General features: G+C 44.4%; 9 protein-coding genes across 9 annotated transcripts; 3 read left to right on the top strand and 6 right to left on the bottom strand.

Moving 5' to 3' along the window:
• Positions 1–60: 60 nt before the first annotated feature.
• ninaG (neither inactivation nor afterpotential protein G) lies at positions 61–2,397 on the top strand. Its single transcript, XM_017234884.3, has 5 exons — positions 61–234; positions 288–422; positions 477–1,747; positions 1,807–2,018; positions 2,072–2,397. The coding sequence occupies exons 1-5, from the start codon at positions 216–218 to the stop codon at positions 2,223–2,225; spliced, it is 1,791 nt and encodes a 596-aa protein (XP_017090373.2). The 5' UTR covers positions 61–215; the 3' UTR covers positions 2,226–2,397.
• Positions 2,398–2,889: 492 nt separating this feature from the next.
• On the top strand, positions 2,890–10,621 carry bumpel (brother of rumpel). Its single transcript, XM_017234968.3, has 8 exons — positions 2,890–3,867; positions 3,925–3,990; positions 8,906–9,180; positions 9,241–9,490; positions 9,546–9,926; positions 9,981–10,168; positions 10,225–10,408; positions 10,470–10,621. The coding sequence occupies exons 1-8, from the start codon at positions 3,508–3,510 to the stop codon at positions 10,530–10,532; spliced, it is 1,767 nt and encodes a 588-aa protein (XP_017090457.2). The 5' UTR covers positions 2,890–3,507; the 3' UTR covers positions 10,533–10,621.
• LOC108121051 (pyridoxine/pyridoxamine 5'-phosphate oxidase-like) lies at positions 4,045–5,073 on the bottom strand. The gene is made up of 3 exons (XM_070282144.1): positions 4,991–5,073; positions 4,877–4,936; positions 4,045–4,806 (listed from the first exon to the last, which is right to left on the bottom strand). Coding segments are annotated over exons 1-3 (741 nt in total). The 5' UTR covers positions 4,992–5,073; the 3' UTR covers positions 4,045–4,126.
• Positions 5,321–6,295, bottom strand: LOC108121050 (pyridoxine/pyridoxamine 5'-phosphate oxidase-like). The gene is made up of 2 exons (XM_017234969.3): positions 6,133–6,295; positions 5,321–6,059 (listed from the first exon to the last, which is right to left on the bottom strand). Exons 1-2 carry the CDS (start codon positions 6,233–6,235, stop codon positions 5,380–5,382), a joined length of 783 nt encoding a protein of 260 aa, XP_017090458.2. The 5' UTR covers positions 6,236–6,295; the 3' UTR covers positions 5,321–5,379.
• On the bottom strand, positions 6,866–8,632 carry SmydA-5 (SET and MYND domain containing, arthropod-specific, member 5). Its single transcript, XM_017234871.2, has 2 exons — positions 8,250–8,632; positions 6,866–8,192 (listed from the first exon to the last, which is right to left on the bottom strand). The coding sequence occupies exons 1-2, from the start codon at positions 8,573–8,575 to the stop codon at positions 6,866–6,868; spliced, it is 1,653 nt and encodes a 550-aa protein (XP_017090360.2). The 5' UTR covers positions 8,576–8,632.
• On the bottom strand, positions 10,611–14,298 carry Ipo9 (Importin 9). The gene is made up of 5 exons (XM_017234966.3): positions 13,925–14,298; positions 13,189–13,833; positions 12,711–13,129; positions 12,100–12,651; positions 10,611–12,043 (listed from the first exon to the last, which is right to left on the bottom strand). Exons 1-5 carry the CDS (start codon positions 14,061–14,063, stop codon positions 10,739–10,741), a joined length of 3,060 nt encoding a protein of 1,019 aa, XP_017090455.2. The 5' UTR covers positions 14,064–14,298; the 3' UTR covers positions 10,611–10,738.
• A 96-nt stretch (positions 14,299–14,394) lies between these two features.
• Positions 14,395–16,738, bottom strand: Irbp (Inverted repeat-binding protein). The gene is made up of 2 exons (XM_017234879.3): positions 15,976–16,738; positions 14,395–15,758 (listed from the first exon to the last, which is right to left on the bottom strand). The coding sequence occupies exons 1-2, from the start codon at positions 16,646–16,648 to the stop codon at positions 14,536–14,538; spliced, it is 1,896 nt and encodes a 631-aa protein (XP_017090368.2). The 5' UTR covers positions 16,649–16,738; the 3' UTR covers positions 14,395–14,535.
• Positions 16,739–16,890: 152 nt separating this feature from the next.
• On the top strand, positions 16,891–17,965 carry mgr (prefoldin subunit mgr). Its single transcript, XM_017234875.3, has 3 exons — positions 16,891–17,097; positions 17,193–17,587; positions 17,644–17,965. Exons 1-3 carry the CDS (start codon positions 17,011–17,013, stop codon positions 17,744–17,746), a joined length of 585 nt encoding a protein of 194 aa, XP_017090364.1. The 5' UTR covers positions 16,891–17,010; the 3' UTR covers positions 17,747–17,965.
• A 201-nt stretch (positions 17,966–18,166) lies between these two features.
• Positions 18,167–19,079, bottom strand: mRpL40 (mitochondrial ribosomal protein L40). Its single transcript, XM_017234874.3, has 3 exons — positions 18,936–19,079; positions 18,619–18,870; positions 18,167–18,561 (listed from the first exon to the last, which is right to left on the bottom strand). Exons 1-3 carry the CDS (start codon positions 18,959–18,961, stop codon positions 18,243–18,245), a joined length of 597 nt encoding a protein of 198 aa, XP_017090363.2. The 5' UTR covers positions 18,962–19,079; the 3' UTR covers positions 18,167–18,242.
• Positions 19,080–23,247: the final 4,168 nt, after the last annotated feature.

Below are 23,247 nucleotides of genomic sequence, written 5' to 3'. Positions count from 1 at the left end.
TAGCGGGGGTGCCAACTTGCTGTAACGGCTAAAGCTGGTAACCGCTCCACCTCTAAAAAGTTATCGATTTTAAAGCTCGCCTCTCTAGGCATTTGAATTTAAATTTTACCGCCCTGACTCACCCCTGCAGGGTTTTAATTGGATTAGACCAGGTCCGTGGCCACCAATGGTTCTCGCTCTTAAACTAGTTGAATTTCATCATCACACCAATCAGCATGGGCATGCATTTTCAAAGTAAGTGATTACTACAGAAACATAACAAAATTCCAATTATATTTCCTTTACAGAAATCCTGGTATTCGGAGGTGTACTTATAGCCCTCCTGTCAGTTATCGTTATCCTGGTGGGTGCTCTTTTAAGCGATTCGATTCCTAATGTCCTAGCACCAGAGGAACGGCACTTTGACTTTGATTATGTGATTGGTAAGCATAATAAATCACGAAAGAACTAGTGTTTATTCAAGATTTTCTTTTAAGTGGGTGCTGGAACTGGAGGAAGCACGTTGACATCTCTCTTGGCAAAGCACAGCAATGGCAGTGTACTGCTAATCGAGGCCGGTGGCCCTTTTGGACTGCTTAGCCGGATACCTCTTCTAACAACGTTCCAGCAGAAAGGAATTAATGACTGGTCATTTCTATCAGTGCCCCAAAAAAACTCCTCTAAAGGATTGATTGACAAAAGACAGTGCCTGCCGAGGGGCAAGGGGCTGGGAGGTTCGTCCAATTTAAACTACATGCTTCACTTTGATGGCCATGGGCCGGACTTTGATAGCTGGCGAGATCTGTACAACCTGAATGACTGGAGCTGGGGGAAGATGCGTTCATTCATGGAGGCTGCCAAAGCGAAGCCAACAGACATGTTTGAAATTCCACGGGATTACTCCAAGATTACTGAAGCTCTAAACGAGGCGCAGGCCCAGTTTTCCCACAAGGATTGGACCTTTCATAGGTCTAGGTACAATATCAAGCATGGCCTTCGCCATTCCGTGCAACAGCAATTTCTGAATGTGGTGCTCCATCGGCACAATCTACGCCTTTTACCCGAAGCCTTGGTGAAGAGGATTCAGTTAACTCCTAGCCCTAGACCCCAGGCAAGCTCGGTTCTAGTTGGGATTAAAGATGAGAATAACAAAGAGTTGGAATTCACCATCGAAGTGGGTAGAGAGCTGATCCTCTGTGCAGGAGCCTACCAAACGCCACAATTATTATTGGCCTCCGGTATAGGTGACAGCTCCATGTTGAAAAAGTTGGGTATACCTCTGCAGCACCATTTGCCCTCTGTGGGACAAAACCTCCACGACCACTTTAACGTTCCACTCTTTGTTTCAATGGGAGTAGTTGGACCTACCTTAAACCAGAACACATTGCTGCATCCTATGACTTTGATCAATTTTCTAAGCTCTGGCTCTGGGCCACTGGGAAACTTTGGAGTATTAGGAAACGTCGCCAGTCATGGGGGACCCTTTCCCTTCGGCATTACCTTTTTTGGAGCCGGAGCCATCGACGAGGCGGCTCTGATGTCTATTTCAAATTTCAAAGGACCTGCATTTCGCGCCCTATTTCCACGATATTACAATTCGTCTCAGGAGGGATTCGTAGTCATTTCCAGTTGCCTTCAGCCAAGATCCCGAGGATCTGTGGGTCTTATAAATCGTCATATGCGCAGGAATCCACTCATAGATCCAAACTATCTAAGTAGTCAAGAGGATGTGGATTGCAACATCGCAGCCATTCGCAGTGCTGTAAAAGTGAGAAGCGAAAAATTGTTGTAAATTTTTTAAAATGTATTATTAATCTCCCGTTTTAGATAGTCACTTCCTCTTCCTTTGCATCACTGCATCCCCGAATTCATTGGCCCAAGCTCCAAGAATGCTCCAATTTCGGTCCATTTGAGCGGGACTTCATTGACCACCATCCTTCCGACCTCTACCTGGAGTGCCTAATGCGCCACATTGGTCTGGGATCTCATCATCCAGGTGGAACCTGCGCCTTGGGCAGCGTTGTGGATTCGCATCTAAGGTAAGGACTACCGGATATGAAAGTGAGAATCGATGATGATATGTTTCTTTTAGATTGAATGGCGTGGCCAATGTGCGGGTGGTGGACGCCAGTATACTGCCCCGTCCCATCTCAGGGAACCCCAACTCGGCGATCGTTGCCATAGCTCTGAGAGCTGCCTCCTGGATACTGAAGAGCGAACTAAATGCCGGTAGTGACGCCAAATAATTAAATTGCTCAGGGAAATTGTTACAAAAGCGTTCAAGTTGAGGGACAACACGGAAAAAAATTATTATGGTCTCAAAAAAACAAAGATTAAAAAACTTTTTTCAACAAAAAGTATTAAAAACAATATACCCATTAATGAGTGTTATTTTGTGAGTGTTATTATATAAAAAGTATGACTAAAGTTATCTTACAAATATAAACAGCACAGTGTCTATGAATAGATAATAATATTAGTAAAATGAATTTAATTGTGGGTTATGCTAATAAAAAGTATTTAAATAAATTAGGCAATGTTTTTTTTTTACAATTTAGTTGGTCTAATTTAAATAAAAATTCATTTTCTTTGAAAAACACCTGCCAACTTGACAGAAAACCATTTTAATTATAATAAAATATAAATATTATATACACAGATTTAGCATCTTCACTTGAAAAAATCCGATCCATTAGCATTTTTAATAAAGTGTTCATTTTTGAATTTAATTAGTCCATCGATCTTTAGGATATCCTTTATAAGATTTATCAGAGTCTTTTCTTAAGAACGTAGTTACACCCCTATTTTTTCAAGTGCAATGATCTTGCACTTGAGCCCACTCCCAGTGCAGCTCTCCTGGCCCTCTGCCAGGTGGTTGCTGCTTCATGAATGGCTATACATATAGTGATCCGGCGGCAGCGCGTGGCTCCCACTCATTGTTCTTGTGCAATCCTCTAGCGGCCCAATCCGGCGGAGGAGAGCAGTAAAAATTCCGCGACGGCCAATTAGGCGTTACATTTTGGATACGGCCTTTAAAAATGAAGCTCCATAGTGCGTCCTCCGGGTTCTGGCTGTGATTGGTCCCGAGATTATGTCGGCGCTTAGTTCTTTTTGAATTTTTTCAAGATCAGTTTGCGTTGTGGGTGACATAATTGCCTACAAGGCATCCATAAAAAAAAAACACGGTATCACAGACAATCTGATCCGGACGAGAGCTGCGCTAGTGATCCAAAAATAGTGGAGCTATGCTCAATGAGACGTTCCCGGAACTGGAGATGAGGTGTCGCAATTCCCCCGCTCGCCGGCTTAACTAAAGATAGTCGCCGCCCCGTGCTCCAGAACTAAATTACCCCACAATTGATAATTGAGGGGAATTGAATTGAATCACAGCAGTAGTCGCATCAGAGGCACCCAAATCTCGGCGCCCAGTGCCGCGTATGGGCTCAGTGCACCGTCAAACGACCTGAGAGTCACACACATCTCGTCCAGCTTACGATCTCGAGCTCCATCCCACGTGGGTTAGTCAGCATGCCGAATATCGAGCAGGTACTGGGCGAGCTGCAGCGCTTCGCGTGGCCGGATTATGTGGCCTTCGTGGCCATGTTTATGCTCTGCATAGGCATCGGTATCTATTTCGGGTTCCTCAAGAAGTCCGTCTCCGAGGACGATTACATGCTGGGTGGCCGCAAGATGTTGGTTATTCCAATTGCATTCTCACTGGTGGCCAGCTTCGTATCCGGAATTACCCTTCTCGGATTGCCCACCGAAGTGTACTCCTATGGAATGCAGTATCTCTATGTAGCCACCGGAGTCATCGGCATGGGAGTGGTGATGGGGGTATTTTATTTACCAGTTTTCCACGACCTGAACATCACCTCCACTTATGAGGTAAGTTGGTATCGAGGATTGTGGAATTTAACTTTAATCTTTGGATATATCTTGCAGTATTTGGAGGTTCGCTTCGACCGCAGACTGCGCTTGTATGGATCAGTAATGTTTGCCATTATGAATGTGAGTTAACTTTTATAAAAAAAAACGTTTCCATATATCGCTATTCAAGTTATACTAAAGCTGATAACCCAATTTGCTAATCGTATCATTTAAATTTGGAAGACATACACAAGTATTGTAAAGAGCATTACAGTATTTAGGGAGCCAGTCTTTCATAGACCCATCCATCTTCGCCCTTGTGCACGAGTTTCCCATCAATTTCGGATTCCACTTCGTCGCCTCGTCTAAACCGAATCCGGTCATGCAAGCGATCTGTCTGACCTTGCCAAAACTCTATGAGGTCTGGACGGACAAGGTAGCCGCCCCAGTTGGGCAGAGGCACCTCTCCATCTGGTCCCAGCTTTTGCTTGATACCCGCCTCCACTTCATCCAAATAGTTGCGAGATGGAATCCGTTGACTTTGGGGACTTGCGGCAGCTCCGATTTGACTTGCTCTTGGACGCTGATGAAAGTACTTTAGGGAATCCTCTGGTGAAATTTTTTCGGCCACACCTTCAATACGAACGCTACGGCGTAGGGGTAACCAATAGAATGAAATGGCCACATTGGGATTAGCCTTTATATCGTCCGCCTTCCTACTGCCATAGTTGGTGAAAAATGTGAAGCCCTCGGCGGTGGCTTCTTTAACCAGCACAAAGCGATTGGATGGTTTCCCGGCTGGACTCACGGTGGCCAAGGCAGCTGCATTGGGTTCCAGAATCTCAGGAGTTTTCAATGCCAATTCTAGCCAGTCACGGAAGAGGCAAAAAGGGTTCTTAACTTTGATGTTCTCCTCTAGAAAGGCATCCTTCCGTTCACAGTACTTCAAACGGAGTGCTATTTGGAAAAGAAATCAATTATAATTAAATCTTGGTTTTATATTCTATATTAAATATCAATATCTTACCGGAAAGCTGCACTTCGGACGATGCTTGGCTCATTGTGCGCACTGTCCTCAGGAGTCTCACTGTGAGGGGTTGAGGGTTGATTATTGGCAAAAATTAGCAAAGCGAAGAAGTACTTGTCCACGGTCAGACTATTGGTAATCTACCAGAGAATCTTTATCAAAGATTCCTAAATTAAACAAACTTTGGATTTGATAAGCGAAAAGCTAATCTGATGACAGCTGTTTTTGAAAGAGTTGTCACCTCCTTGCAGATTCTTGGTATTTTTTGTTCTTAAAAAATACCACTAGACTCGAAAATAACGTTATTTTTATTTTTCTGTTTAATTGAATTTAAATTCATTTTCAAGAAATAAGAATATTTTAGTTTGGTCTATTTTTTTTAAAGCTTTTATTTTTTATATTTTTTATTAAAAAAGGAACGTTTATAAATGCTCTTTACATTTTAATTGCCACTTAATTTTTTGGCACAAAAAGGCACAAATCTATTGAGATTTTACTAGAAATTAAGGAGCCAATCGCTCATAAACCCATCCATCCTCTCCCTTGTGCACTATCTTGCCATCAACCTCAGATTCCACTCCAGCGCCCTTCCTGAACCGGATGCGATCGTGGAGGCGATCCGTCTGACCTTGCCAGAACTCTATGGCATATGGGCGAACCAGATAGCCACCCCAGTTGGGCAGGGGTACCTCGGTGTCCTCTCCCAGTTTCTTCTGGATTCCAGCTTGTATATCTTCCAGATATTTTCGAGAGGTTATAGCCTGACTTTGAGGGCTAGTATTGGCGGCTATTTGAGCCGTTCGGGGTCGGTGCTTGAAATATTTTACAGATTCGGCATCCGAAATTTTTTCAGCGACGCCCTCGATCCGGACACTCCGCCGGAGGGGAAGCCAATAGAACGACACAGCCACATTGGGATTGGCAGTAATGTCCTCCGCTTTGCGGCTGCTAAAGTTGGTCAGGAAGATGGGTCCTTCGGGGGTGAAGTCCTTGACCAGCAGGAAGCGATTCGATGGCTTCCCGTCAGCTCCTACGGTGGCCAAAGCGGCGGTAGTAGGCTCCTCCACCCCTGGCGTCTTTTGGGCCAGTTCCAGCCAATCATTGAACAGGGCGAAGGGGTTCTTTACCTTAATGCTGTCCTCCAGGAAGGCATCCTTGCGGTCATAGTACTTCAGACGCACCACTGGTTCAGATAGGCCGGTAAACAAATGTTACGTAATACTATTTTGATTCAAAATAACAAGATTGTTTATTACCCGAATTATCTTGGCTCATTCCGCGCTGGAAATTACGTAAAACTGAGGGGTTCTGGGTGGAAAAAACCACTGGTATTAACTTTCTCCACACCGCAGCACGCATGTTTTCTGATATTAAAATGTTATTCTCTTGCTGGGTAATTTAGTTCTGATTTTGATAAAAACAACAACCAGATCCGGCACCAGCTGATTGGGATATATAATCTCTCTCTCTCTGTGTTTTGGGGGCCGGGTCGATATGCCAGTGGCGTAGAGGAAAAATATAATATACATAGATATATTCGATATTTGTGTGGATAGGCGTTCTGAAAAAATAAAATAATTCGAGTTACTAAATTTGAGAATATGTCTAAAAATTCAAATTTCAACAGTTCCATAATTAAAATATCAATTTTAAACTTTAATCTTCATATTTTTCGTCAATTGTAGTCAAGAAAGTAGTTCTTTAAACTATCACCTAGTTAAAGGCTTATCTAACTTAAAGCCATTTAAAGAAAAGACAATTATTTTTATATTAAACTACCAACTGTTTAAAATACAAAATCTGTTTAAGAATATGTTTTAAAAACTCAGATTTTCAAAACTTCTTTCCTTCTAAAATGAAAATCTTTCCGGGTACAAAATAAGCAAAATTAATAAACGAATTGTATGTAGGTTTAAATTAAACTCCAAGAAAATCTCTTATTATTTTAAATTAGGAAAAACTTTGTTTATTAATCAAAAACATTATATTTTATTCCGCAACAGTTTTCTGGCTATATTTAAGAGTCAAGTTCAATTTTTCGCACTCGAAAATCTCCCTTTGCAGTTTGTCGTTCAGTTTCCTTCCGGCCACGGAGTCATGTTCCTTTTCCAGAACCTCTTCCGCCTCCTTGAGACGAGCATGGGCCTGTTCCAGTAGTCCAGCCACGTCAGTATCTGGAGATGCCCTGCGAGATTGCTCCTCCAAGGTATGAGCAATCTCGATTAGAATTACCGTGACGTAAATGGCTAGTTTAATGCTGTGGGGATCTATCCGCCGGCAAACATCATGGAGCTCCTTGCACAATCTTAGTTTCCGCTCCAGCTGCCCGTCGCTAAGAGTCTCCATTTCCAGGCCGGTTTCGTTGCCATAGAGCTGGATTAGTGTGTGCTTCAGGTTGAACATGTGGAAGTGGTTAGGGTGAAGCATCTGGGAGAGACGGGCCAGCAGCAACTCCACCTCCTTAGCCGTGGGGCGACCTGCCAGCAGACCCTCCACCTGATCAGTCATGTGGGTCTGGAGCTCGGCGACGTAGGCAGCATCCACGAGCATTGGGCAGGTGTCACATTTCCACTGGGTGTCCTCGTTCAGGGGATCCACCGGCAGCTGGGTGCCGGTACAGGACTGATTCACATCCCCCAGGCAGGCCAGGGCACTCACATAGCTCCCATTCTCCGTGGGATCCAGACAGCGGGCGCAGTGGCAGCTGAAGTGCTTCGTGAGACGGAGATGGTGCTGACGCAGCTGGGTACCCCACAGGATGTTGGTATAGGCAATCCTTAAATGGTCGCCCTTCTGTAGATCACACCCTGCCCGGACGGTGATCTGCTGGGTGAAGGCGTCGAATTGGAAGTAGCAGTTGGGCTGGCAGGCGTGCTCCATCATACAGGCCTGCCGGAACAGGCCACTTAGCTCCACTCCCGAGGGCAACTCTATGACCATATAGTTGGTTTCAATGATTCCGCAAATGCGATGCAGCATCTCAGATCCGCAGTCAGCCAGTAGATCCGGTTTGGTTTGCTTGAGACGCTTCAGAAACCGCACCTGCAGGTATCCCACCACTCGCGTTTCCGCTTCAACGTGCAACTCCGTACCCCGGCGCTCGTCTTCGTGCGACTGCATCTCGAGGAGAGCCGTCCACTTGACCGGATTCTGACGCTGCAGCAGCAGACACCGCAACACCAGCAACGCGTCGCCCCGGAAATAATCGTTAAGGGTTCGGTTGTCCGCTCGAGCTCCAGGAGCCGGGCCCACGCTGAGAACACTACACTCCAAAGCTTCGTGGGCGCAGGCGGCGCTGCAGACCGGCCAGTGACAGCTATCAAGGGGAAGGAATCAACACCATTGTACCAAAATTCTGTAGAGGATCACTTACCTACGACACTGGTGCTTGCCAAGCCGGCAGGGGGTGTGGCAGCCTACACAGGGAACGATGGTCTCATCCTGGGAGTGATACCATTTGGGTCCCACCACCAGCGGTTCCTCGACGAAGGCAATCTGCTTGGCCGCAATATTCTGGGTGGCTACCAGGAAACGGCCTAGTTGCTCATCTTCCTCCACCCGATACGGCTTGCAGCGGCGCTTGTGCTGCGCCCAGTGCTGTTTCTGGTGCTCCGGGACACAGTAGCGCACCAGCTTGCACCTGGTGCAGATCAAGGTGGCGGCCACTCCGCAAACGGGACAGTCCGTGCTCGACCCCATTGCCACTTCTTAATAAATATATATTATTTTCCACTAACGAGGTGCAAAACACCACGGTGTTACGTCGGCGGCGGAGATTTGCGTAGAACTAACGCCACCATCGGATGCTTTATTTTTAGCGCCTTCTCCAAACACTAGACACTAGTTCCTACCACAGAGAGAAGATCTCTCTTGGACGCGGCATCCTCGCAGTGCCGATCTCTGAAGAGAAAGAGGAACAGGGTGCTCTTAAGGGTGCTATCGGGAGGAACTTTCTTTAACTTTTAAGTTAATTATTAAAATATTATTTAAATTTTTAATAATTTTCGAAAAAAAAAAACCAATCCTCAGGTGGCTTACCTTCCCATTGTGATCTACGTGCCAGCACTGGCTTTCAACCAGGTGACGGGAATCGGTGTCCACACCATCACCCCCATAGTTTCCATAATCTGTGTTTTCTACACCAGCTTGGGAGGCCTGAAGGCCGTGGTGTGGACCGACGTAGTGCAGGCTGTGTCCATGCTGGGAGCACTCTTCCTAGTTGCCATCAAAGGCAGCATGGACATCGGAGGAGCAAGTGTAGTGCTTGAGCGAGCTTGGAATACCAATCGGATAGAGGCTCCCGAGTAAGATTATGGAAGGTTCTACCTAATGAAAGATATTTACTACTAATCTAACCATTCCAGCCTCAGTATCGATCCCACGGTGAGACATACTTTCTGGTGCCTGTTTTTTGGGGGGATCGTGTACTGGACGCAGACGAACGCCGTTTCCCAGAACATGATCCAAAGGTATTTGGCTCTGCCCACACTGGCCGATGCCCGGAAAGCTCTTTGCATCTTTTGCGTGGGAGTGCTCACCTTGATGGCCCTTTGCGGATACAATGGTCTTCTCATCTACGCCACCTACCAGAACTGTGATCCTCTTACCACGAAGGTAAGATACGGTTGCAGCTATACACTATATATTAAATAAAGTCTTCCATTTTTAGTTGGCCAAAGCTCGTGATCAGTTACTACCTCTCTTTGTGATGGACACCCTGGGTGATATGCCCGGCATGACGGGAGTCTTTATTGCCGGGGTCTTTAGCGCCGCCCTGAGTTCGCTCTCCACCTGTCTCAACTCCATGTCCGCCGTGGTCCTGGAGGATTTCGTGAAGCCTTACGTTAAGAAGCCACTTTCCAGCACGGCCATCAATTGGATAATGCGCCTTGTCGTCGTTGGAGTGGGGGCTCTATGTGTCTGCTTAGTCTATGTGGTGGAGCACATGGGAACAGTGCTCCAACTGACCATGAGCCTGGAAGCGATCACAAACGGACCTCTATTTGGAATATTTACCATTGGGCTATTTCTTCCGTGGATTAATGGAAATGTAAGAAAAGGAAGATATCAAGCACATGTTTTTAATTTAATTAATTTTTTCCAGAGTGCCCTGCTAGGCGGTGTCACTGGCCTAATAGGCATGGGGTGGGTGAGTCTGAATGCCCAGTGGGCCATCGCCTCCGGTGCCATCAACTACAGTACCAAGGCCCTCAATGTGGAGCAATGCGACTACAGCTTTGATGTGACCACCAGTTTGGCCAACAGCACCACCCACCTAAGTGCATCGGCAGAGTAAGAGTGGAAGATAGCTTTTCCTTAATTGATTTTTAAAAAATTTAAATCCTTAGTGACATCTTTATGCTATACCGCATCTCGTACATGTGGTACACCACCTTTGGGGCCTCGATCACCATTATTGTATCGCTTTTGGGTACTCTGGTCTTTGGAAAGAATAATCCCAACAAGGTGGATCCCGTGCTGCTCACACCCTGTATTCGAAAGTTTTTTAACTATGGCTCCGAAAAGCCGATGGTGAGTTTTATTTTAAAACTAAACTTTAAAATAAATATAATATTAATTTATATTATTTTAGGATGCCTATAAGGCCGACATTCCACAGCAGCACAAACTCCGACACGACGAGGTAGCTCTCTGATAAATTTTTCCTTGCACCTTATTATGTAATGTAGCTAGGTGAATAAATTCCTAATATTTTAATACATTTTCAAAGATATTTATAAAATATATAGAAATTTTTATTCAATCAAAATGGTTAGCAACAATATATAAATACGGTTAACACAATTCTCTGCGAGACATCAAAACGAAGAAGTTGTAATATGATAATCCACAAACAACAGACTACTTCGGCTGCACCTTGTTAAGGAGAACGTGGCGCTCGGCCTCGTTCAGATGCTCGAAGAAGGTGGGGAAGTGCTCGTTCTGAGTAAAGGTGGTCAAGAACTTTTGCAGGTTCTCGGCGATGTCGCCCTTGTAGTTGGTCTCCTTGAGTAGTTCCTGCAACAGCTGCTCGTCCTCGGCATTTTCCTCATCGATGTCGTAGAACAAGTCGGAGGTGAAGCGCGGTTTTGCCGGATTTCCAGCGGCATCTTCATCCTCCTCTTCCTCTTCACTGTCCGTAAGTGGCTCGTCGGTCTTGCCCTCCTGGAAGTGCTGGTACTCGGAGATCAGCACCTTGAAGATTTTCACAAGCGCTGGAATGGTAACCCACTTTTGGGTAGAAGCTGCAACCGAGCGCGTCCTTCTGCGCGTATCGCTTGGGTCGTCAACGAGCTCCTTGTATGTAATGGTCGTTAGGCGATTGTCCTGGGTGGCGAGGCCATATTCAAAGAGCTTGCACAGAGCCATGGTTGTGACCTTGCGCTCATACATGCCGAAGAAAGAGTTTTGGCGTGAAAGCCAGTTGGTGAGAACGAACTGCATCGCGGGTTCGCCATTAGGACCCGGAACCGTGGACAGGAAATTGAGGACGGCATCCATTTGTGTGAGGAAGAGATGGGCAAAAATCAAAACCAGGTTCATGATCACTTTGAGGCACTCGAGGTTCTGCATTTTGCTGATCACAGCCTTTAAGAGCATGTCCACGTTCGTCCCGAGCATGCTGCCCAGCTTAGTTATTATGGTAATGACGAGGCGCCCAATCTTACCACCGGCTGTCATCTCGCTGTTCATGGGATTCAGCAAAACGGAGGCCACAACCTGCATGATGCAGGTAAGACCCTCACCATTCTTGTATCTGCAGATCTGCTCCGGCGAGACATTGATAAAGCTGCGCAGGCACTCGCCACCTGCCACCATGACAGCATGGTCGTCTGTGTGGAGGACGCAGTTGATCACAGCTGGGAAGGCCGAATCAAGTAAGCTGCTGCTTAGTGGCGGCTCCGTGTAGCGAACAATAGTGTTGAGAACGTCCAAAGCGATATCTTGCTTTTCGTTTGTTAGGTCTCCTGTCAGTCCCAAGATGCTGACGATGGTGGGGATAAACTTCTCCTGCAGTAATCCCAGGCACTGTTTCTGCTGACACAATGCTCTAATCAGATCCTGAACATTCTCAAGGACATAGGGGTCCTCGGCGTACTTCAGAAAAACAGCAATGGCTAAGGGTGTGATTTTTGGTTGAGCGGCGAAGGCGAAATCAGCATCAAACTAAAGTAAAGAAAAAAATTATTTAAAATACGTAACATTTTCGATTAAATACATACTTTGACCATTATGGTCAGAGCCTCCATTAGCAAAGCCAAAACAGTTGCCCTGCAGCCCGGCACTAAGGCCATGATTCCATCAAGAAAACCTGGAAGTTTGGACACCAAAAAAGTACGCTTCTCGCCGTCAATTGTTTCATTAGCCTGCAAAAATCCGTGAAGCGTACGAACAGCACTTATTCGAAGAATGTGCGACTTTTCCGGGGCCAGACATCGCAGCGTGACATCGAGAATCTCGGCCAACATCTGGAGATTATACAGGTCGGACTTGGAGTATGTGCTCAGGGTCCAGAGGGCGCGACCCACCAAGTGCGGTGACTCTTGGTGTACTAGCAGATTCCGGACGATGGTCAGATAGTTGAGCAAGTCAAATTTGGAATCGCCTTCAAGGATGACGTCACGGAAGCCATGAACGGCGTCCATGCAGGCTTCCTGAATCTTCCACCAATTCGGATTGTTGGCCGCCTTCTCCGCCTCGGCCACGTTGAAGTGCCTGCCCAAAGCCTCCTGCAGTGGTTGAATGGCTTTCACACCAAACTCATCATTAATGGCCTGAGAAATAATTAATAACATTAAGTTGGTTCTTAATTCTGAAGAGTTTCAGGACTTACCTGCAAGACATCGAGGCCGCACATGCGCACTGTCAACTCCACGCCGCCATCGTCTTCATCGTCCACGAATTTTTCAGGATCCTCCTCCCAATCCTCTATTTGTTCTTCACTCAGCTGGATGTATACAATGGTGATGTAGATAAGATCGGCTAGTACATTTTTTATGCTGCCCCGCAGTTTGTTGCAGGTGACGATGCAGTTAATAAACTCTAGGATCTGAATAATAAGGGTCTGGAAGTTGGTCTGCTCGTCATCGTCTTCGCTGTCGCCGCTGGCGAGTGGATTAGGCTCTGTCTGGTTGACCGAAACCTTCACGTACGTCTCTGCTATTTGGGTAAGAAGCTGCCAGATGATGGGCAGGACGCGGTCCATAAACGGCTGGATATACTTGGGCATATCAGTGACCAAATGGGTAAACACTAAAAAATAAAGATGTACAAATAATTTTAAAAATAACTACAACACGGTAACAACTCACCCTTTATAATCTCAGAACGTAAAAGGAAGTTTGAGCCGGCACCGCTGTTCATACTCAGATAGTACATCAGCTTTTCCATAAAATTGGTCAGAATGGAGCTCATCATGGTGCTCTGCTCCTCTTTGTTGGTGATCAGAGCGGCGATCGATGTGAACAACGGCTTCAGAATTCGAATGGCCGAGACACGTGTTTTGATCGAATAGTTTTGCTCAGAGTCGAAGATGCGATAGACCTCTGGAATAACTACAGGTCCAAGCTCTTTGATCTGCTCCACATCGTAGGTAAAGTCCTGCAGGACCTGCATGGCTCCGTGAATCGAGTCCTCATTGCCGCCCAGACACTTGACAATGATATCAAACAGCTCCGCCCATCCATGTGGATAATCAGTGGAAGCTATCGTTGATATAGTATGTGCCACCGAGGATCGAATCTTGGAATTGGGATCGTACAGTCCATTCGGCAGGATGTTGCGGATTGTACGCTTTGCTTGCTCGCTGGCCATGCAGCCGTTGATCTTGTCTCCGGAAACGCCCTCATCCGTCCAGTGGCTCTCCACATAGCGGGTGAGCATGATTATAGCGATCTGACGCAGCGGCAGCTCGTGTGCCTGGTTCATGATTATTTCCGATAAATAAACGCCATAGCCTAGAAAGAGTATGAATGAGAATACAGTTAATAATAAGTAGGTTGGAACCCAAGCCAGGTCACATTGAGGGCCCGCCAAATAACCACACACCTTCTGTGTATTCCAGCTGCTTTGTTCGCTTCTCCGCCTGCTGCAGGACGTGCGTATCAGAGCTGAGCAGGTTCTGCAGCTCCTCGATGATTGCCTGCTTAACAGAATCTCCGCAGTCGTTTTGAAATTGCAGCGACATTTTGTAGGATCTGTTGCGTTTCAAATTCCACTAATTCGCAATGTCCAATTTCGCAAAACATAAACCGGCGCGGCGTGCTGCTTTTGTCAGGGTTGCCTGACCGTTGACCGTCTCTTGTTGCCAGACTGTTCAACGAAAATTGGTGTTGAGAAACGAAGGCTTAAGAAACTGGCGGTATCCAAAAAACTTTTAAAATATTTTTCAAAATTGTCGAAAGAACTTTTACTTTATTTTATCATTCAAATTGACGTTATTGGTAAAGAATGTGAGGGTTCCTAAAATAAAATTTTAAAAATGTTACCAAAATATCAAAGTTTTTTAACAAAATATATGCTTATATTTTTAGGAATGATAAACTTAACAATAAAACAATACATTTAATAATCATAATCTTAATCTTAAACAGTTATAAACATCATATCACTTTTTACGGTAGAATTCTAAGTTTTGTATTATGTATTCTAAGTATTTTTTATGCGCTCAACTCCTCAATCTTAGCGAGCATTTTCGCTTTTGTAGCTGACTTAGGAAGCTTCAGCCCAAAGTGTTGGTCCAAAATGAGATGCAACTGGGGGCCAGTGCAGTTTGCTATTAGCTTCTTCTGTATAAGATCTTCCACAAAATCGTAGCTTTTGATCTGTTCCATGTCGATTTTAGCCACTTTTGAGGCGGTGGCCCCGTCCTTGACGGGTTTGGCCGGGCGCTTCTTGGCTGGTTCCACCTCCGGTCCGAAGATCTCTTCGTAGCTAGGCAAGAATTTCTCGATGCGTTTGTCTTGCTGGGTTTTGTCCAGCAGATTATCAATTCCGGGGTTTTCCGATGTAAAATCCAGCGACAAGGCCAGCAGGTTCGCCTGCAGGGCTTCTAGATTCGGGTCATTAATAAGATTCGGCTGATAGTCAAATCGAAGCTTTTTGATAATCTTCTGAAAGAACTCAACACCTTCATCACTGGCCGAATTTCCGGCAGAGTTCCAGTCGCACATATCAATGTGCCGAATATGCTTAGCTTCGGGAAGGTAGACGATCTTGAACCCATCGCCACAGAGCAGAGAGCGGTAGCTCTGGTCCTGACCTCTCTCTGGAGCCTCCACTGGTACCAATGCAACATAGCGGGGAGTGGAATTACGCTTGCTCATGAACAGGCAGATGGCAATTTTTTCTCGCGCCAGACAACGCTCCCACAAGGCCCGGAATAAACGCTTTGAGCCAATTATACTCAGATCATCGGGGTACATAAAATTTGGGGGCTTGCTGTAGCTGAATTCGGGTAACGAAGAGCGATGTTTGAAGCCCAGAAGCATCATCCGTGGCTTATGCAGATTGCGCACACTATTTATCTTATCTATACCGATGCGCAAGGTCTGGTCTCCGACTTTGCATTGGTACCATCCCCCAGTGGTCTTTATTTGATACTCGTGCTGTATCTCCTGCGACTCCTCGTCTTTTTGCTGCACCATGATAACTCGCTTGCTGCTCACTACGTTGTTGTCGCGACGGAGAATCTGCACCTTGCGTGGGTAGTTGTGCTTCTGGAAGTAGTTGTAGTATTGTATCGACATGCAAAGGTTTGGGCCAAGGTAAAAGCTGAAGTGGCCCAGGCACCGTCGCAGAAAGTCCTGCTTCAATTTGCGGTCGGCCAAAATCTCGCGAAGGACCTGAGGATCGGGCACCTGGAAGGAGTCAATGTCGATAGCTGCAAATAATCAAGAATTAAGATCAGACATGCATAGCAAAAAGAATTAGAATGATTATTGTAAGCCCATCTAAAACCATGATCCAATAAGTCTTCACTTGGATACGGGTGAATGATGGCTCTGCTTGATCTGCGATGTCTTTAAACCTCCCAAACTAATTTCGAAGCAAGCGAGGGGAACAGACATAACATGGAGGTACTATGATTTCTAACTTACCCCTTGAGAGCGTAATGAACTCCTTATAAAACGGTTCGTAGTCGAAGTCATCTACCATAGGAATGACATGAAATTCAAACTCTTTTCCCTCCAAATCTGTAGCTTTCTGAAGGGCCGCCTGAAAAACATTGCTAGAGGGTGGGTGCGGCGAGCTCACATCGGTTATGTAGGCGATCTTGGCGTTGTTCAGTTTCTTTCCACACTTCTCCAGCAGATCTATGCAAAGACGGATCATCAGATCGAATCTTCCGCAGCCATCTGGCTCGGCCAATCCGTACTCATTCTCAAACTGTAACTCCACACCGCCCATGAACTCAAGATAGTGCTCCACAATCGCCTTGTTGAGCTGTCGAAGAGGCAGAAACACAGCACAGTTGTCTGGGACAACGATGTTGTCTATGGCCGACGCTTCCAGGGGCAATGGACTGTGTTTGGTATTGGCGAAGATGAGTCCTATTAGATCCTTATCGCTGACCAGTAAACCGGATGTAAAAGCAGTTCGAATGATATTCAGCGCATCCATTAGTCTCTCCTTTCCGGCGGTCTGAAGATTGGCATCCACCACAAAGAGCAGGGCTTCGCGTCCATGGTAGTCCCGCTTCATGGCCACATCCTCCTCGTCCTCGGAGCAGGACAGCAGGTCCACATCGTTCTCCGGATTCCAGGTGCTCATCTTTACGGATATGTCTGTTTGCCGGGATTGCGCGAATTTCACAAGATGTTTAAGTAATCGACGCCATCCGATTTCGATTATCACCCAGGGCTGGAACGGTTTTAAAAAATACGATTTGTTTTTTAATTGAAGTTATTAATAAAGTAAATTTTAAAATAAATTCAAGTTTTTTGAATCCAGCTACCTGAAAAAATAGTTTCAATTTAAATATTTGTGGTACAATATTTAAGCTTCCATTCATCGATAATCCCAGCTGCCAATCGATACTCTCATCTCAATTTTGACTCACCATCGACTTTTACAGCGGTAGACCTCCTGGAAATTAATTTTCAATTGTATAAAGTAGGGAGCATCACATAAAAATGACTGGCATCATGGATAGCGTGGAAATGCCCAAATTGCCGGAAAACCAGAAAACTTTTGCAGGCATCCCCGAGGCAGTGTTTCTGGTGAGTGATTGGTGTGCCGAGTCTAACCTAGCAATGTGCACCTGCACCTGCAGCTGGAAAATTCCAACTAACCCATGACCATTTGGTGCTTCCAGGAGGAAATTGACTCGTTCATGGCGCAACCAGAGAACGAGAACTGCGAAAAGGTGCTCCAGCGTCTGGACGAACAGCACGGAAAGTATCGTTTCATGGCCTACAACTTAGAAACGCGGCGGCGCAAGCTGAAGTCGCAGATTCCAGACCTGGAGCGCTCACTGGAGATGGTGAACGTGCTTCGCAAGGAGGACGAAGAGCGTGAGACGCAGTTCCTGCTCAGCGACCAGGTGTTCATCAAGACTCTAGTGCCACCCACGAAAACGGTTTACCTTTGGCTGGGGGCCAGCGTGATGCTTGAGTATCCGCTGGACGAGGCAGAGGCGCTGCTGAAGCAGAACATCACATCGGCCGTCGGCAATTTGAAGTCTGTGGAACACGACCAGGACTTCTTAAGGTCAGTTAATTCTATCCTGTTTGTTGCCAGTGATTTGTAAAAACTATTTAATTCAGGGATCAAATTACCACGACGGAGGTAAACATGGCTCGAGTCTACAACTGGGGTGTGAAAAAGCGGCAGGCCGCAGCTAAGAACGCCAGTAGTTCCCCATCGTAAGAACGCATTCTGGAAACCCATCCCAAGATCAACATCAGCCGCAGGCAGTGCTACGCCTCTCGCGTAATATTTATTTCGACGCTTCACCGAAAAGGCTCGGCAGGGATTGCCGCCTGCAATATTCTCATTCACCACTGATAACAATAAAGCCGCCACACAACGCATTAAAGTGCAATATACTTGCCTCATTGAGCTCGCACATCTAGGCATATACTGAAATCTTCATAGCATCTATTTGTAGCATTGAAACGGCATTGGGTATGGCCAGCAGTACTGGAACACCAGTAATTTTTCAAGAACTTCTTCTAAAGGGATTAACATGGCACACTGCTGATAACAGATTCCAGATCGTCTTATATGCATTTAAATCGAATACACGAATAATTTAAATAGCTAATGGTAAACAAAGATAAACAGAACTTTGATTATTTAAAAGGTTTGTTTATTTCAAATCGGCGACGTTACTGCAAGCGCAAAATTTAAAGCTTTGCTTCTCTCATTTCACCTCCCACTTCATCGACTGATGCAGGTAGTCCCCATCGGGACTATCATAATTTTTAATCGGAGGAGTTGCCACCGGGCCTTTGACGGTGACGGGTAGCAGCTGTGGATCCACTTCTATGGCTGCCTGGTAAAGTTCTTCGGACTCGCTTCGTAGCTCTGCCAGGGCCTTGTTCTGCGCCTGGACCAGGCGGTCGATTATTTGGAAATCCGCCACCCGTTCTTCATGCTTGTAATGCGCCCACTGCTTCTTGAGAAGGGCACGCTCCTCCAGCTCAGCGTTACCCAGTGGTGTCAGTTTTCTTTGCCGTTTGCTGTAAAGAGTAAAATTAATCAACCAGCTGTAAATGTATTTCATATCTGAAACCTACTCCTTCTCATCGATCAGCTCCAGTGGCACCTCCAGCTCTTCCACGGGCTTTAGCTGGCGGGCATTCTTTTCCAGCCGTCGAATTTGCTTCTCAATTTTTTTCTTTTTTCGGTCCTCTCTCTGTTTAATGATTTGGGGGTCCAGTTTCTTCTTTTTCTTCAGTGGCTCCGCGCACAGCACCGGAGAAATGTGCAGGCATCGTGAAACTGCAACACCGGGGACAATCCCAGTTCTACTGCTCTGAAGACCCAATCTATGACAGAAAACTCCCACCTTAATAATTTTGCAATCACAAAATGGGAGATTTCATTTTCTTACCTGGCAAATGCAGCGAGCAATGACATTTTTATAAAACCAAATATGAGCCACTTCTTTGCGTAATGTTTCTGTCCAATCAGCTGTTTATAACAATTTGAATATATCGATAAATTTATGTAAATATATCGAAATATTATTTATTGGTTTGTGTCATTGATATGGCTCGTTTTTTATTCTTGAAAATTTAAAACACGATTACAATTCTCAAAGGCCGATTTAAAACACTAAAATTTAATTGGCATTCAAAATATTTTGGCAAAGACATACTTCTGGGGTTTTATTGTGCTGCAGAGGTTACTGTATTTTTCCTCATTTTTGAATAGGGACTTCTCCTTTCTTTGGGCGTTTCCGTACCCTTTCCCCATTTTGAAAGAAATATATGGAAAATATATATCACAAATAATTGTTCCTAGATTTTGATGCACATTGATGGAGAATCGCAATACAAATCGTTTAAGGTATTCCGCTGAAGAATCGGATGATTATTCGCAGAGTTATGGCCTTCCCAGGTGGCCATATTGGGGTTTCATGCATTTCCGCCATTTTTGAAGGGGACCCTCCAGAAAATTTGACAAAAAATCTAAAAAATAATTTGTTTCCAGATGTTGATGCAGATTGATGGAGAATCGCAATACAAATCGTTTAAGGTATTCCGCTGAAGAATCGGATGATTATTCGCAGAGTTATGGCCTTCCCAGGTGGCCATATTGGGGTTTCATGCATTTCCGCCATTTTTGAAGGGGACCCTCCAGAAAATTTTACAAAAAATCTAAAAAATTATTTGTTTCCAGATTTTGATGCAGATTGATGGAGAATCGCAATACAAATCGTTTAAGGTATTCCGCTGAAGAATCGGATGATTATTCGCAGAGTTATGGGCTTCCCAAGTGGCCATATTGGGGTTTCATGCATTTCCGCCATTTTTGAAGGGACCCTCCAGAAAATTTGACAAAAAATCAAAAAAATAATTTGTTCCCAGATTTTGATGCAGATTGATGGAGAATCGCAATACAAATCGTTTAAGGTATTCCGCTGAAGAATCGGATGATTATTCGCAGAGTTATGGCCTTCCCAGGTGGCCATATTGTGGTTTCATGCATTTCCGCCATTTTTGAAGGGGACCCTCCAGAAAATTTGACAAAAAATCTAAAAAATAATTTGTTTCCAGATTTTGATGCAGATTGATGGAAAATCGTAATACAAATTGTTTAAGGTATTCCGCTGAAAAATCGGATGATTATTCGCAGAGTTATGGGCTTCCCAAGTGGCCATATTGGGGTTTCATGCATTTCCGCCATTTTTGAAGGGGACCCTCCAGAAAATTTGACAAAAAATCAAAAAAATAATTTGTTTCCAGATTTTGATGCAGATTGATGGAGAATCGCAATACAAATCGTTTAAGGTATTCCGCTGAAGAATCGGATGATTATTCGCAGAGTTATGGCCTTCCCAGGTGGCCATATTGGGGTTTCATGCATTTCCGCCATTTTTGAAGGGGACCCTCCAGAAAATTTGACAAAAAATCTAAAAAATAATTTGTTTCCAGATTTTGATGCAGATTGATGGAAAATCGTAATACAAATTGTTTAAGGTATTCCGCTGAAAAATCGGATGATTATTCGCAGAGTTATGGCCTTCCCAGGTGGCCATATTGGGGTTTCATGCATTTCCGCCATTTTTGAAGGGGACCCTCCAGAAAATTTGACAAAAAATCTAAAAAATAATTTGTTTCCAGATGTTGATGCAGATTGATGGAGAATCGCAATACAAATCGTTTAAGGTATTCCGCTGAAGAATCGGATGATTATTCGCAGAGTTATGGCCTTCCCAGGTGGCCATATTGGGGTTTCATGCATTTCCGCCATTTTTGAAGGGGACCCTCCAGAAAATTTTACAAAAAATCTAAAAAATTATTTGTTTCCAGATTTTGATGCAGATTGATGGAGAATCGCAATACAAATCGTTTAAGGTATTCCGCTGAAGAATCGGATGATTATTCGCAGAGTTATGGGCTTCCCAAGTGGCCATATTGGGGTTTCATGCATTTCCGCCATTTTTGAAGGGACCCTCCAGAAAATTTGACAAAAAATCAAAAAAATAATTTGTTCCCAGATTTTGATGCAGATTGATGGAGAATCGCAATACAAATCGTTTAAGGTATTCCGCTGAAGAATCGGATGATTATTCGCAGAGTTATGGCCTTCCCAGGTGGCCATATTGTGGTTTCATGCATTTCCGCCATTTTTGAAGGGGACCCTCCAGAAAATTTGACAAAAAATCTAAAAAATAATTTGTTTCCAGATTTTGATGCAGATTGATGGAAAATCGTAATACAAATTGTTTAAGGTATTCCGCTGAAAAATCGGATGATTATTCGCAGAGTTATGGGCTTCCCAAGTGGCCATATTGGGGTTTCATGCATTTCCGCCATTTTTGAAGGGGACCCTCCAGAAAATTTGACAAAAAAACAAAAAAATAATTTGTTTCCAGATTTTGATGCATGTTGATGGAGAATCGCAATACAAATCGTTTAAGGTATTCCGCTGAAGAATCGGATGATTATTCGCAGAGTTATGGCCTTCCCAGGTGGCCATATTGGGGTTTCATGCATTTCCGCCATTTTTGAAGGGAAAATTTGACAAAAAATCTAAAAAATAATTTGTTCCCAGATTTTGATGCAGATTGACGGAGAATCGTAATACAAATCGTTTAAGGTATTCCGCTGAAAAATCGGATGATTATTCGCAGAGTTATGGCCTTCCCAGGTGGCCATATTGGGGTTTCATGCATTTCCGCCATTTTTGAAGGGGACCCTCCAGAAAATTTGACAAAAAATCAAAAAAATAATTTGTTTCCAGATTTTGATGCAGATTGATGGAGAATCGCAATACAAATCGTTTAAGGTATTCCGCTGAAGAATCGGATGATTATTCGCAGAGTTATGGCCTTCCCAGGTGGCCATATTGGGGTTTCATGCATTTCCGCCATTTTTGAAGGGGACCCTCCAGAAAATTTGACAAAAAATCTAAAAAATAATTTGTTCCCAGATTTTGATGCAGATTGACGGAGAATCGTAATACAAATCGTTTAAGGTATTCCGCTGAAAAATCGGATGATTATTCGCAGAGTTATGGCCTTCCCAGGTGGCCATATTGGGGTTTCATGCATTTCCGCCATTTTTGAAGGGGACCCTCCAGAAAATTTAACAAAAAATCTAAAAAATAATTTGTTCCCAGATTTTGATGCAGATTGATGGAGAATCGCAATACAAATCGTTTAAGGTATTCCGCTGAAGAATCGGATGATTATTCGCAGAGTTATGGCCTTCCCAGGTGGCCATATTGGGGTTTCATGCATTTCCGCCATTTTTGAAGGGGACCCTCCAGAAAATTTGACAAAAAATCTAAAAAATAATTTGTTTCCAGATTTTGATGCAGATTGATGGAAAATCGTAATACAAATTGTTTAAGGTATTCCGCTGAAAAATCGGATGATTATTCGCAGAGTTATGGGCTTCCCAAGTGGCCATATTGGGGTTTCATGCATTTCCGCCATTTTTGAAGGGGACCCTCCAGAAAATTTGACAAAAAATCAAAAAAATAATTTGTTTCCAGATTTTGATGCAGATTGATGGAGAATCGCAATACAAATCGTTTAAGGTATTCCGCTGAAGAATCGGATGATTATTCGCAGAGTTATGGCCTTCCCAGGTGGCCATATTGGGGTTTCATGCATTTCCGCCATTTTTGAAGGGGACCCTCCAGAAAATTTGACAAAAAATCTAAAAAATAATTTGTTCCCAGATTTTGATGCAGATTGACGGAGAATCGTAATACAAATCGTTTAAGGTATTCCGCTGAAAAATCGGATGATTATTCGCAGAGTTATGGCCTTCCCAGGTGGCCATATTGGGGTTTCATGCATTTCCGCCATTTTTGAAGGGGACCCTCCAGAAAATTTTACAAAAAATCTAAAAAATTATTTGTTTCCAGATTTTGATGCAGATTGATGGAGAATCGCAATACAAATCGTTTAAGGTATTCCGCTGAAGAATCGGATGATTATTCGCAGAGTTATGGCCTTCCCAGGTGGCCATATTGGGGTTTCATGCATTTCCGCCATTTTTGAAGGGGACCCTCCAGAAAATTTGACAAAAAATCTAAAAAATAATTTGTTCCCAGATTTTGATGCAGATTGATGGAGAATCGACATAAAAATTGTTTTAGGTATTCCGCAGAAGAATCGGATGATGATTCGCAGAGTTATGGCCTTCCCAAGTGGCCATATTGGCGTTTCATGCTTTTTCGCCATT

This window comes from Drosophila bipectinata, chromosome 3R, assembly GCF_030179905.1.
Source record: "Drosophila bipectinata strain 14024-0381.07 chromosome 3R, DbipHiC1v2, whole genome shotgun sequence".
Classification (NCBI taxonomy): Eukaryota; Metazoa; Arthropoda; class Insecta; order Diptera; family Drosophilidae; genus Drosophila; species Drosophila bipectinata.
The sequence above is the reverse complement of the archived record's forward strand: the minus strand, read 5'-3'. Positions and strand labels throughout refer to the sequence as shown.